The sequence below is a fragment of the Gopherus evgoodei genome, chromosome 11, assembly GCF_007399415.2.
Source record: "Gopherus evgoodei ecotype Sinaloan lineage chromosome 11, rGopEvg1_v1.p, whole genome shotgun sequence".
NCBI classification, from domain to species: domain Eukaryota; kingdom Metazoa; phylum Chordata; order Testudines; family Testudinidae; genus Gopherus; species Gopherus evgoodei.
Genome location: NC_044332.1, coordinates 57,652,738 through 57,667,041, shown reverse-complemented (window position 1 = coordinate 57,667,041; position 14,304 = coordinate 57,652,738). Strand labels below are relative to the sequence as shown.

Sequence of the window (14,304 nt, the reverse complement as noted above, 5' to 3'; positions counted from 1 at the left end):
AAGTTGTGCACTGGCATGCACCTAAGAAAGAAAAATCCAGTGAACAGCTGCAAAATGAGGAATAACTGGCTAGGTTGTAGTATAGCTGAAAAGGATCTGGGGGCTATAGTGGATAAAAAATTTTATCTGATTCTACAATGTGCTGCAGTCGCAAAAAAAGGCTAATAACATTCTGGATTTATTAACAGGAGTGTTGTATGTAAGACATGGGAGGTAACTGTCTTTCTCTACTTGGAACTGGTGAGGCCTCAGCTCCAGTACTGTGTCCAGTTCTGGGTGCCATGGTTGAGGAAAGGTGAACAAATTGGAAAGAGTTCAGAAGAGAGCAACAAAAATGATAAGAGGTTTAGAAAACCTAATCTAGTAGGTTAAAAAATCTGGGCATGCTTAGTCTTGAGAAAAGAAGACTGAGGGGGGACCTGACAACATCTTCAAATATGTTGAGGGTTATTATAAAGAGGGCAGAAATCAATTAGTCTCTGTGTCGACTGAAGGTAGGACAAGAAGTAATGGGCTTAATTTGCAGCAAGGAAGGTTTAGGTTAGATATTAGGAAAAGCTTTCTAACTATTAGGGTAGTTAAGCTCTGGTACAGGCTTCCAAGGGAGGCTGTGGAATTCTCATCATTGGAGGTTTTTAAGAACAGGTTGGACAAACACCTGTTAGAGTGGTTTAGGCTTACTTGATCCTGACTCAGTGCAGGGAGCTGGAATTGATGAGCTCTTGAGGTCCCTTCCTGTCCAACATTTCTAAGAATTTATGTGCCTCGAAAAGTAATAGGGACTTCCACTTTCTTTCAAAAGGAGTACCTCACTGGTTCTAGGGAAATTGTCACACCATCTAAAGTTTTGACTAGACTTGGAAAAAGGTTGAGTTCAGGTCAGGCTCATCTAGTTAAGCCTGACCTAAACGTGACTACTTCCCTAATCTAGAAAAGGTCTACATGAAAGTGCCTCCATGTGTTCCATTACTACAGCACTGGGGGTATATAAATATCTGAACAGTTAGAACGATAATCTTCTATCCCTCCCTGAGGTTTCGATGACTCTTCATCAGTAGTGGAGAATCAACTTCTCAAAGACACATTTTTAAAAAAATAAACTGTAATTCACATACAAAAGATTACATTAAACTAACAGCGTTGAAACCAAAAAAGTCATTAAAAAACCTCCAGAGTTAAGGCCTGCTTCTCTCTTTGGACTTGATCCAAAGCTCACTGAAATCAATAGGAGTCTTTCCATTGCCTTTAATGGGCTTTTGGATAAGGTTCAATGTTCTTAACTCGCAATATCATGTCTTGGGATAGCAGGGGTGTCAGAACCATGTGTGAGGGGATTGTTGCCTATGGGCTTGAGCAGGAAATCAGAACTCCTAGGTCCCTTTGATGGTTCTGACATTGATATTTTAAGCTATTTAACCACACCATGCCTCAATTTCCCCATCTAAAAATACTTATTTGCCTCCACATGGATGTTGTGATATTTAGTATCTGCAGAGATACTCAGATGAGAAGTACTATACAAGTGACAAGTGGTATTATTACTTATGTGCAGCAACAACTAGACAGACTGTCAGGATGAAATGACAGCTTTAACTTGCATTATTTTTCTAGCGGTCAGTTTAAAGTTGAAGTATGCAGTAATTTTAGTGTATGTACCAATAGGGAGAAGCAAACATAAATGCACAGATGATTATTGTAATATTACATTTCTTCAGGATCAGTAAAACATCACAATGTTTACAAGTGACCCACCGGAATGTCATGTAATAATTTCCCTGATCAGCAAAAAGCAATCATGGAATACTGGTATGCATACAGTATCTCTCACACTGTAAAATCTGAGACCACTACACTGCTTGATGGTATAACAAAATAGATTAACTATCACTTCCGAATTGTAAGTTCAGAGTTCACAAGTATGCATAACAGAATGTTTAAGAAAGAAACATATTACTCAGTACATTCGTCTCTGAATGGCAGGAACTGGGGTGTATTGTGGAATTAGGGGAAACACTGGCAAACCTAAAGAAGAAAACTCAATTAGTATTCAGGTGATAGAGGCTTTTTTGGAGGTGGGGGAAGAGACGCTATCTTGCCCCAAACTAGGGAAGTTGAAAGCTTATTTGTCAGAGACGGCAGTGTTAGCAGAGTTTAAACCATAATGACTTACCAAGAGAATTCCTGTTTACCTCTTGCTTCTTCCCAGAACACAGTTGAAAATCTTGGAGTTGTTATAACAATTTTATTATCATTTGCAAAACAGAATCTAAATTCATCAGATAAAGACACAATTGTATTCATTGACTCTGTCACAAGGATATGCACAGTGATAAGCATACAGATGGATGTACACACTTATACATGAATGAGATATACTAATTAAAAAATGCAGTGGGCACTTTATTAAAATTTATTGTACAATCTAAATCTTCAAAACATTTTACATCAACAAATACAGCAGCCTAATGCTTAGAATCATAAGTGATTTATCTTTAAGATTATATTTGTAACTGAATGCAAAGATTTTTGATGAACTACAGTTACATAAAAACTACTGGTTTTTATTGGAAGTATTTTGACTGTTATCTGTTTGTTCTCCATCCTTGAGAGAAATAAAACAAGTGTCTCAGCTTTCATTTTATCGGATAGATGGCACCATGTAGCATATTTCCCATGCTAGTTTGAATTACAGCTGTTTATCTTGCAGCTTTCTTTAAGATTAATTAAATGCAAATGTAACTGTGAATCATGGGAATACCTGCCAGACCCCTTATTAATACCTTCACTTAAAAACCCTGTGCCAGAGAGTCATTAATTTGCAAAAAGAAAAGTGCTTTGCCTACAAACAATTCATAGATGGCTGCCCAATTAGTCCAGTAGCACTCTGATCCTCCTTTCAGGCCCTGTGGCCCTTTGAGGACACAATAAGGCTCCAATGATAACCTGGCAACCTAGGTAGAAACCCAGCCAAGTGTGAGCGTTTGAAGCTGCAGTTTGGCTGCCATCATGTCGGCAAAAAGAAAGAATTCAGGCACCATGTCATCCAGTACAAAGGATAAAAACAGATTTAACCGGAAATTCAATGTGGCACCACATATGGGATACATGAGTGCGGTTATACAACAGGCCACATATTTTTTTTGAACAGTCTCCTGCATGTGATGCCGAGGACATGTGTAACCATCATAACGTCTCTAGGAATCTGTATTTAATTTGAGTTCGGGTGGTGGCAGGGATTGGAGATCTGAAGCCGCCACAGGTTTGTGGCAGATGGCTCTGTGTCAGCTATGACAAGCAGCCAGGCTCAGCTTCCTCTGCAGATTTTCTTTTCTCTCTGATCAGGTAAATATGGGCACACTCTGGAAAGTTCTACAGATTCTGCCTTAGGCTACAAGTTTGTGACTTAGCTCCATCTGTCACAAATCTTCCCTAGGTTCTGTTGTGAGCAGAGACCTGAATTTACCACGTAGTGCTGCCCAAGAAAACTGATCCATCTCACCCTATGAGAAAAAGAAAAGGATTCAAATGAAGGAACATGAGCTGCTAAAACACAAAAGATCTGTCCTTAGTGTGAACAAAATGACACAAATGCTTGATTAATATATAACTATTTCATGTCTTCAGAGGTAGATTCTGAAGTAGTGCAGATAGTATAAATACTACTGTAAACCAGGGTCAGAAAATTCTGCCCTCTGATTGGATCAAAGTATTAGACTTCCAATCTCAGGATGGAACAATTTTGTAAACAAGTGCTGTTTGCTGCAAACACTTCGCCTGATATCAGCACATTGCTGCGCTTATGAGGCTTTATGTCTGACCGAGAAGTTTTTAAATCAGAACAAAACCAGAAGATGCTTAAGTGATGATTTCATTTCCTCTCCCCAGAAACAAACTTCACTTTAAAGGGACAGTCACGGGTGAAGCATCACTCTACCAAAAGTAGGAACTGTGCAGTTTGTTTTAAGAATGGTGCAATCATGAGTTTTAGCAGAACTTGGTTTACAAATATGCTTATTTTTAACATTAACTTTCTATTAAATAATGTAAACAGCAGGAGCTGGAAAGTCCAGAAGACTAAGAAAGGATATGATGCCTGCTGTTCACCTAAGCCACCGGTTCAAATCTGATCCAGGTCAGTAGTGACTCAGTTACTGATTATTTTTTTTTAATGATCTACAGGAAATTATTTGGCAGTCTCCGTTTATTTGCTATTAGACAAGTATTCATGCCAACAAACAACTGTAAGTGTGGTTGGCAGTCTCAGCAGAGGTGCTGCCAAGGACTGAATGGGCAGGAAGACCAGACTCTCTCTCCCATCTTTAGACAGGGCAGACCATGGCAGGGGCATTATATGGAAGTTTATTGTGTGTTGTGTTGCTATCAGTTCTGTGGATGGAAGACTTCAGTCTCCAGTATTTTTAATCTATCATTTTTCACATGTACTAAACTCAATTTAAATATTTTTGAAGTAAAATTGCCAGGATTGAGTAGCAGTAATGTGAATACTAGTCCTGATTTCACCAAACTAGTCCTGATTTTTTGGCCTTTATTTCATAACAACCTGCTGTAGGATACAAATAAATTATAATATCCTTCTCCACCGTGTACATCGGTGGAAGTGTGTTTGGGTTTTATGGTGTTCTGATACGCCAGTACCATTACACAACTGAATATTTGTGTGGTGTTCGTATATATAAAACTGCAAAGGCTCTCACTGATTGTTATTCAAAGGAGTGGAATATGAATCAACCAAAAGTTCCTAAAATTGGGACACTTCCAAGCTCCACCCACAAAACAAGGTCTTCCCACTGGAGGCATGAAAACAAGATTTCACTAGCAGAAGAGTAATTTTCCATAACACAATGGACCCTCTTCTTTCTTGCATGATTTTATCAAAAATGAAATAATTAATATTGCCATTTAAACTATCATCATTAGACTTCAGAGTTAACATTTCATTCAAATTAAGAGGGCCAGTTCACCCTATTCTCAGACCTATCACTTCAGGATATCTGCAGATTCAGGTAGACAGCGCTGCATCAGTTTTTTGCTCCATTAACATTTTTAAGATTATCTTTGCAACCATAAGAACTAAAGTTTATTTAATAGGAAAGCTGACATTGGAAGCACAATATGCCAACATTCAAGAAAACAGCAGTTCACTAAACCACTTTGAACTGGCTCAGTTCAAACCCTGTAAACCACCTTGTCCTCTTTTTTTAAGTAACAATTAGGTAGAGAAGAATATAAGAGGACAAACTTGACCAATGCAGTAATTACCTTTGGAATTCAACATTCAAATACATCAAATGCCTTTGGAAACAAATGTTCAAATACTGGGTCTGTGACTTGGCTGCTTTTTGAGGCATGAGGCTAACTGCCTTAAGCCATCTGAGAAGTACACCAGACATCTTTCATTGTACAAATCAGCCTGGCTTGTAATTCTTTGCTCATTAATTTTAACATTTCCTTCTTTTCTCCATATTTTAACAATCAATTTTAGGGTGCAGGCTGATGCATCGTCTGTTCCCTGCTATTGTTATAATATAAAATACTTTAAAATCAGAATAACAATATCACAGATAATAAATAAAACCACCTGGAATCAAAAAGTAGCCTGTCTATCCTAAACAATCCAAATGACATGACTTTGTGTGACTCTCTTTCCTTGCTTGTTTGTATATTTCTAACACGGAATGCAATGGAACATCTAAGTAACTAAACTAAACTAAAGACAAATCTTCTCTCACCAATCTATTAGAATTCTTTGGATGTGACACTGAAGTAATGGGAAAGGGAGAACTAAGTAGATATAATTTACTTAAGCCTGGTCTACAGTGACGGGGGGGTCAGGGTGAAAGATCTAAGTTACGCAACTTCAGCTACATGAATAATGTAGCTGAAGTTGACGTACTTAGATCTACTTACTGACGTGTCTTCATGGTGGTAAGTCGACGGCTTACGCTTCCCCGTTGACTCTGCCTGCGCCTCTCGCTCTGGTGGAGTACCAGAGTCAACAGGAGAGTGCTCAGTGGTCGATTTATCACGTCTTCACTAAATGCGATAAATCAACCCCTGCTGGATCGATCGCTCTGGAGGTAAGTGTAGACATGCCCTTAGACTTTGACAAAGCTGCTCACAAAAAGTTACTGAAGAAACTAAGTAATCAGGGGTCAGAGGCAAAGTGTGGTCATGAATCAAAAAATGGCTATGAGACAGGTGACAAAAGGTCAATTTTTGTCACAGCAAAGGATAGCACTGGGTTTTCTCAAAGTTCCATATTACGTCTGATGTTATTTAACACTTATTTCTTTATTAATCTTGTGAAGGTGGCGAATAGTGAGGTAGCAAAATTTGCAGATGACACAAAATTAATTAGAAGACTGAGAAACTACAGAGGGATTTAACCAGGCTAGGTGAATGGACAACATGATGGTAGATGAAGTTCATTACTAATAAATCCAAAATAATTCACATGAGATTATTATTATTATTATTTGAACTACACATCCACCTCACAGGGTTCTAAATTAACTTTATCAGCTCAGGAAAAAAGATGTGGTGAACACCGCGGACAGTTCATTGAAGACCTCTGAATGTTCAGCTATGGTCAAAAAAGCAAACGATATTTGGATGCATAAAGAATGGTATGGAAAATAACACAGAACATGTTGTAATGCCATTATATTAAGTGATGACATTTCATCTGGAATATTGAGTGTAGTACTGGTCATCCCATTTCAAAAAGGATTGAAAAGATTGGCATTATTTACCTTAGAAAGGAGACAAATAAGAGAGGACATGATAAATATATATATTATATTATATCATTATATTTATCATATAAAAATAATGAATGTCATAGAGACGAGCGATTGGGAGCGCACCAAGGAACTCAGAATGCCTCCTGGCACTCCCTCTAAGTCCGCTCAGCCTGCAACACCTAGCTATGCCTAATTAGGAGAGCTGGATGGGAAATGGTTTTCCCAACTCAGGAAAATTTTTGAGATTTCAACTATTTTTTCTGCCTTAAATTGGGACAAAGAAAAAACCTCAGAAATTATCACGGAACTGAAATAATGAAATATTTCATTCTAGAAACAATATACACCTCTACCCCAATATGACATGAATTTGGATATAACGCGGTAAAGCAGCGCTCGGGGGGGGAGGGACGCAGGGCTGTACGCTCTGGCAGATCAAAACAATTCGATATAACGTGGTTTCATCTATAATGTGGTAAGATTTTTTGCCTCCTGAGGACAGCATTATATTAGGGTAGAGTGTATGCTCATAATGATCCCTGGCTGTCTGCCTGGCAAGCTGCAGGACAGGTAGGGACCCTGGAAGCCCTAGCAGCTGCTGACTGATATGATTCTAGTCAGTTTAACTGCTGCCCATTACTGAATAGCAGTGTTAAAGCTGAACAGACTCTTGGTGTCAAGTTAACAAGAGACTGACCAGTGTTGCCACTGGGTAGCAGTAAAACTGTCAAGAATCATGTCATGCCAGTTTCTAGTCGGTAGCTTCCAGGGCTTGTAGAGTCTCCAGCTCCGTATCAGCCAGGCTAGTGGGCTGCCAGAGCCGATGGGCCTGGAAGCACAGGAAGCCCTGTGTTCTTGGTAGCCTGCATGGAGGTTGAAAGGGAACTGAGAGCCTGGGAACCGTGAAAGTGCAAGCTCGCAAGCTCTGAGGTTCTGTGGTCCATCAGAAATTTGTCAAAATCAAACCATTTCCAAAAAACAGTCTATTTTCGATTAATTGGCAAATCCTGACTAAAAATGATTAATCAGAATTTTTTTCTGATTAGTTCTACTAAATAGCATGATTGGGCCCTTAGACTGTAAATTACTGAGGGCAGGGGAAATAGGCCTGACTGGGATCTTACTTACTTAAACCGGTTTCACACCAGTGTAATGCCACTGACTTCAGTGGAGGTACTCCTGATTTAAACTGGTGTAAATGAGATAAAAATCAGGTAATATGTCTTTTCATATGCATGTAACGTACTCTTGTGGTGTTACAGAAATAATAATAGTAGTATCAGAAAATGGTCCAAATTCTGCTCTCAGTTAAACTGATATATGAATGAATTTGCCTGTATGAGCTGAAGTTGATAGAAAGCCCAGCTTGGCTCATTAAGCTGACATTGGGAGCTGATGCACCATTGTTATTTGTTTAGTGCTTGACTGTGAGTGTACTGGCTTAGAACACACAAAAACAAAGACTAACTTTTAGCTAAATAAAACTAGAGCAGAGCAAATAATTGATCCATTATTTTTTGACACAACTATCCCCTCTTCATCGGTTAATCAATTGTGGGATGGAGCATTCAAGTTGAAATGAGTTTTCAGAGCCATTACAGTATAAAAGGTAAACAGTGTGTACCATGAAAAGTCCTTATTAGGTACTTACACTTATGTATGTTTTAAAGAAAACTATAAATATGTATTTATGTAATGTACAGTTCACTGTTACAGTCTATTGTGTTAGCGTGTTCACTTTAATGGGATTGGAGGGCGGGGGGGATTGCTTGTTTGAACTTCCATTAACAAAAACAGTGACACTCCAGGCCTTGTGTTCTGGTAGATATCAGCTTTACTTGGGCATTCAGAAGTACTTGGCTTCACTTTATATTTCACAGTGCACCCAAGACTTATTCACAACCCAGCCTTTGGTGTCCTACATTTTTTAAGTTGTTTGCCTTTTTTGTAACAAGTATCATTCTATTTTCCTTTGCCTCTAACTTTATAAGTTGGCACAAGCACTGCACATAATCAACATAATAATGCAGCAATGTATTTGACTACTTTTGATATTCTTAATAATACAACGGCAACAAAAATAAGCAGAAAATGTAAGCAAAGGCTTATTTCTATTTCAAGACTTATGAGACAGAATGTCTAAAATGTAAAGGAAAAATATTCTTTTTTGCTTTTATACAGTTTTTCTGTCTCTTTGTAGGAACACACAGCTGTATTTTGAACTTTTAGTAATGGAGCATGCCAGAAAAGGTTATGAAAGAAGAAAAAAGGAGCAAATTGCCATATCAGATCTCTTTTCCCACTTTCCCTGTATCACTACTATACATACTGAATATGGACTCCTAAGTGTAAAGCAACTAATATCGGTGAATAAGCTAGTGTATGACCCAGATGAGTTCACCACTGAGGTATTGTTTACTGCTAGTTTCAACTGTCTGAAGAAGTATTTCATTTACAACACATTTCTAAGTGGACATTCTTTCAGAACCTTTTAATGGTAGTTTATTTGCAAAATAAACAATTCTTGTATATTTGTGTCTATGTGTATTCACATTCTCAAGGCCTGATCCAAAGCCTATTAAAGTCAAAGGGAATCTTTTTACTGACTGTCACGGGCTTTAGCTCAAGCTCTGGTTTTGTAATTCTAAAATGATTTGTCCCCAGTCCTTCCAGTGCTACTTTTTCAAAAACTACACCTCTACCTTGATATAATGCTATCCTCAGGAGCCAAAAAATCTTACCGCGTTATAGGTGAAACCACGTTATATCGAACTTGCTTTGATCCACGGAGTGCGCAGCCCCCTCCCCCCCCGAGCGTTGCTTTACTGCGTTATATCCAAATTCGTGTTATATCGGGTCGCATTATATCGAGGTCGAGGTATACTACAAATACTTAAAACTTGCAAACACTCAGTTGCAGGGTTAATAATGTGCAACTTGAAGTGATGTGATAAACTGCTCCATTTCTGTGGTGGCACTTTACTTATAACTCATTCACCAAGGAGTGTTTTTTCAAAAGGAGGCACTGGACACAAATGAAGCATTTTGCTTATTGGGCTGTGTACACATTCCTCTCTGTGCCATACTTTGATAGCATACTCTTTTAGTATCAATGTTTGTTCTGCCACTATTTCCATTTTCAGCATCCTAGCATTCCCTTTATGCAGGAGCTAGGGATCCATACGCATAAGGTAGATCCATGTGAAAGAAAACTGCTAACTGAACGCAAAAAATTGGGAAATGTCAGGGTAAACGTTTAAGAACAGTTTTCTCTTTGAAGTCTCCATGTATAGTACTGACTCAAGAAGTAATGCTGAATACTGGAAGTGTTCAGTCAGCATTTTAAACTATTATGAGCTACCTTCTGAACCATTGCCAAGTTAATAGACAATGAAAGATAATGAGCTTGAAATTGGGTGTTAAATTGCATTTTTGGTTCTCTCCTTTTTTACTTGAAGTTTAACTGTTTCCTGCAGAAACAACATCTTCTTTTGATGTATCATTATGTAAATGACTATTTTTGGGTCACAAAATAAGTCAAACATATATTCAGGACTAAATTATACCTCCTTCTGCATGGGTATGCTAAAGGAGGAGAGGGGGCAGGTGATGCATGCATTGAGAGGCCAGGCATTTTCTGGTTCACAGTGCAAGGAGAATGGGGCTAGAGGGATGAGTGCTGCTGGTAGTATTAGTGGCCCAGGTTAGGAGAGGTTTACTTGGCAAGTCCACTACCCGCATGCTGGGGTGGCTACAGGTATCACAAGGGGCACCTCTATCCATGCTCATCCAGACCTCTAAAGATGTTGGGGAAACTTTTAAAAGTGCTTATGTGATTTAAGAGCCTAAGTCCCATTGACTTTCAATAGGTCTCAGGCTCCTAAGTGATCTAGATGCTTTTTAAAATGCTACTTGTTATGCCTTTATCACGCTCTTTTAATGTGCCTTGCGCCAGTCCCAAGGGCACCTGAGGCTTGTAAGAGCCCTAATTTAGCACTCAGTGTTGTAAATTTTCACATTAGCACATGTGAAAATAATAGCTATGTTATCAAAACATCACCATGTGATGATAAGTTATTAGTGAAATAATGTAAAAATCAGTACACTATCTACAAACACATAACTAAAGAAAAGTTTAATTACTACCATGGCGTACAAATGCATCTTAAAAATCTGAAAGCAAGTTTAGCATAGACTAATGGATCAGAATTTTATTGGTCATTCCAATAATTTAAACTTTTATTTCTTTAAAGAAATCATTGCAAAGAATAATGGTGGGATAAATATTAGTAAATTATGCTTTCAGTAAACTTTCTTCTAAATTCTTCAGATAAGAAATTATAAGCACATTAAGAGTTAACTTTCACTTCATTTAAACTTTTAGTACAAAGAGTTAAATATTCACAATAATTGCCAAAATAGTTCTAAAAGGGGCAAAAAGAACTTACCTGTTGTCATTCACCTCAACTTCTTGAGGACTGCAGATTAAATTATGATAGGAAGGTAGGTTTATCCTCATTAGTGTAATTGTTGGATCTTTCTTTTACTTTCCTTTTAAACTAATGAGTTACATTAATCCAGGTTCATTTTTATAAGCCTCTTGGGTCCAAATGTAAAGGACAGTCATTTTAGAAAACAATAAATTTAAAAAAAAGCATGTAGCATGCATTAAGTGTATGTATTCATTAGACCTAGGTTAATACAACTGGCATCTAGTTTAATTAATCCTTGTTAGTGTAATAACTAATATCCCTCCCTAGCATGTTTCCTTTAAACATTAGTATGTTAATTAAATGTTGTTTTTTTTTAAGTTTTTTTCTTTGTACTTCAATATGGCATTATATCTTGTAAAACTGTTCTTAACAACTACCTTGTAGAGATGTTTCCTTACAATATCTGGTCTCTTGCAGAAATTCTGAAGCCTTTTAAAAAGCTGTTCAGGTGTAGAATACAGATATTCAGCTGCAGGAAAAACAGATACATTTTTAATGAAACAAAAACCTCAAAGCACACACTCGATATTAGTCACTTTACTAATTAAAAATGCATATTGCTCTGTGCCGCCTCGTGTTTTACATTATTTAAGCATGATTTTATAAGGTTACCTCAGCTCACAAGGATGTTTAATGCTAAATAAGACTGTGTAGTTGTGCTGTTTAGACATCTCCTTTGGGTGATTAAAATACATTATTCTAATGTAACACAATGCATATGTGATACATTTAGTGATGAGATTTTTCAAAGAACTGGTACTATATTAGTGTGTATCCTGTACCACAGTTGCATATTATTAAGTATTAAATGTTTAAATAATTTGGTGTGATTTTCAGACCTCTATTTTTCTCTCTGTATATCATTAAAAAAATCTGCAATCCATTGCAGCAGCACTGACCTTTTTATAAAAATGTATCATTATGGGTTGTGTATGCTAACAATGAAGAATGCTATTTCAAAACTTGCTTTTGTGTTATCTTGAAAGAACAGATGGTAAATATAAACTTAGTCTAATGTATTAAAACACATAAAATTTTCCTTAACACTAACATGTTGGCTTGCCAAATAAACAATTTGCTTTTGCTTAAGTTTATTCTCAAACTTTACATGAATCATGTATTAAATTTCAACAAAAAGAATGTGCATCAAAGCAGCTACCTGGAAATATTTCTGGATACACCAAAGCGTTAGGACATAGTGGATAACAACCACAATATACAGCTTCTATCCTAAAGATTAAAAATGATAAACAAATACATTAAAAATACATCATGGAGCCAAAAAAACATCTTTTGGTCCAACAGCATTGAAGTTGACTGCATAAAGCAGAAGTAAATCATTTTCCCTGTTCAACAGTATAATCCTTCTAACTGCCAAAGTTGCTCTTTTTAAAGATAATTTTATTGATCATATGAATTACATAGAACAGAACAGTGAGCATATGTTTTGTTCACTGAATAAATCAAAGCGCGGCTCTGCATTTTTTTGTTTTTTAAATACTGTTTAACACATTTTATAATCAGCAGACAGACACATGTAACAACATGGTGAAGTATGGACAGCTTTTCTTAATAATGCTGCAGAAAAACAAGGATATTCATGCAATAACAATTACCTGGCATAAAGTGTTTTGTTCTTAAACTATAGGAATTCAAACGTTACACTTAAACATTGTCTACGAAAAGTGCCAAGATGTTGGGACATCGTCATTTTATACACATGATTCAGATCATGTGATTCAGGACACAAAATTTGTATTTTTTTAATAAATACTGTCAAGAATCTTTTGCCAAAGCATTTAGTGGTTTATACTGTTGTTTTCTTGAGGAATAATTTACATAACCTTCCATAATATCAAACCTAAATATTTTATTATTGTGAAAGAATGTCAGAAAGTTATCAAATAGCAAATCTAAAGAGAAATTATCGAGTTTATATTTGCATTTTGATAACTGAACAGGTTAAAGTACTGAGTATTTAACTTATTCCTTCTGCATAATGACCACTGATCTGACATATAATAAACTTTGAAAATACAACTGTAATTTCTGTTGGCCAGAAATTACACAGTGAAATTCAAAGCACTTTTAAAAATATGTTTATTTTATGAAAGTCTGAATATATCCAACATGCTGACCAAAGAAGGGCTTTATTTTTAACTTCAGCTTATTTCCTCGTCTTGTCAACAATCACTTTTTCAAATTTATGACGACAAAACAAATGCATTTTAATGTATTTCTGCACATTTTGTTTTTATTTTATTACATACGGTTCAGAAAGAATTGTTTCTTTTTGTCCTGCTAAGTTTTGGGGGGAAAAGAAAGAAAGTTTTGTTTTCAATCTGTCTTTAGCCTTAGAAGGACCAAGATACACATTTCCTCTCAAATACTTAGCAAGGTATTAATTAAACAATTGTAATTTCATTTTTTTAAATAATATGCATTTTAAAAATTAACAAAAATTTCAGTGTTCAAAGTCTACAACTATATTTTTTTTACTAAAGGAAAATGTTTCTAGTATGTGATTTACTTGATAATTTTTCAGTTCTTAAATGTTGTGTCAGATATCAAAACAAGTAGAATATTAAAGTTTTCTTTCACCATAAAAGAAAAAGTGAAACCGTGGACGTTTCAGTAATAGCTGCAGGCCAAGAAGCAATCTGAGTCATCAATTGACTATGTAACATCCCCTTACCAAAACCTTTGTATGCATCAAGAATTAGTAAAATTAGACTCCAATATTTCTATAGTTTGTTGGGAAAAAGTTAAGATTTGGAATTATTCTTTCATTTGCAGATGATCTTATTTACATACTAATTTTCTACCTTTACACAGTAAAAACTGAATATATTTCCTTAGAGGTTCCTGGAATCGAACATTAGCTCCTACATACTATACACCTTTCAGATCATAATTCCTAGAGTTTAAAATATATTGGAAATAACATTCATTATATATTTTACACTGATTTTAGATTCAATATAAAAAGAGCATGATCATAGCTTTCACATATTTTTGTAATTTAGCAGAAAAGTATATCATGACAA

At 36.3% G+C, this 14,304-nt stretch overlaps 1 protein-coding gene across 6 annotated transcripts in view; it reads right to left on the bottom strand.

Annotated features, from left to right (window-relative positions):
• Positions 1–2,220: 2,220 nt before the first annotated feature.
• GTDC1 (glycosyltransferase like domain containing 1) overlaps positions 2,221–14,304 on the bottom strand; it is a 288,636-nt gene continuing 276,552 nt past the window's right edge. For 5 of the 6 annotated variants that reach the window (XM_030579574.1, XM_030579573.1, XM_030579577.1 and 2 more), the window contains 3 exons: positions 12,417–12,487; positions 11,635–11,726; positions 2,221–3,500 (listed from right to left, as the gene is read on the bottom strand). In XM_030579574.1, coding sequence (XP_030435434.1) covers positions 3,417–3,500; positions 11,635–11,726; positions 12,417–12,487 — 247 coding nt within the window. In that variant the 3' untranslated portion in view covers positions 2,221–3,416. Of the gene's footprint in view, positions 3,501–11,634; positions 11,727–12,416; positions 12,488–14,304 lie in introns of those variants that run through there. The other variant, XM_030579576.1, reaches the window with a different exon arrangement.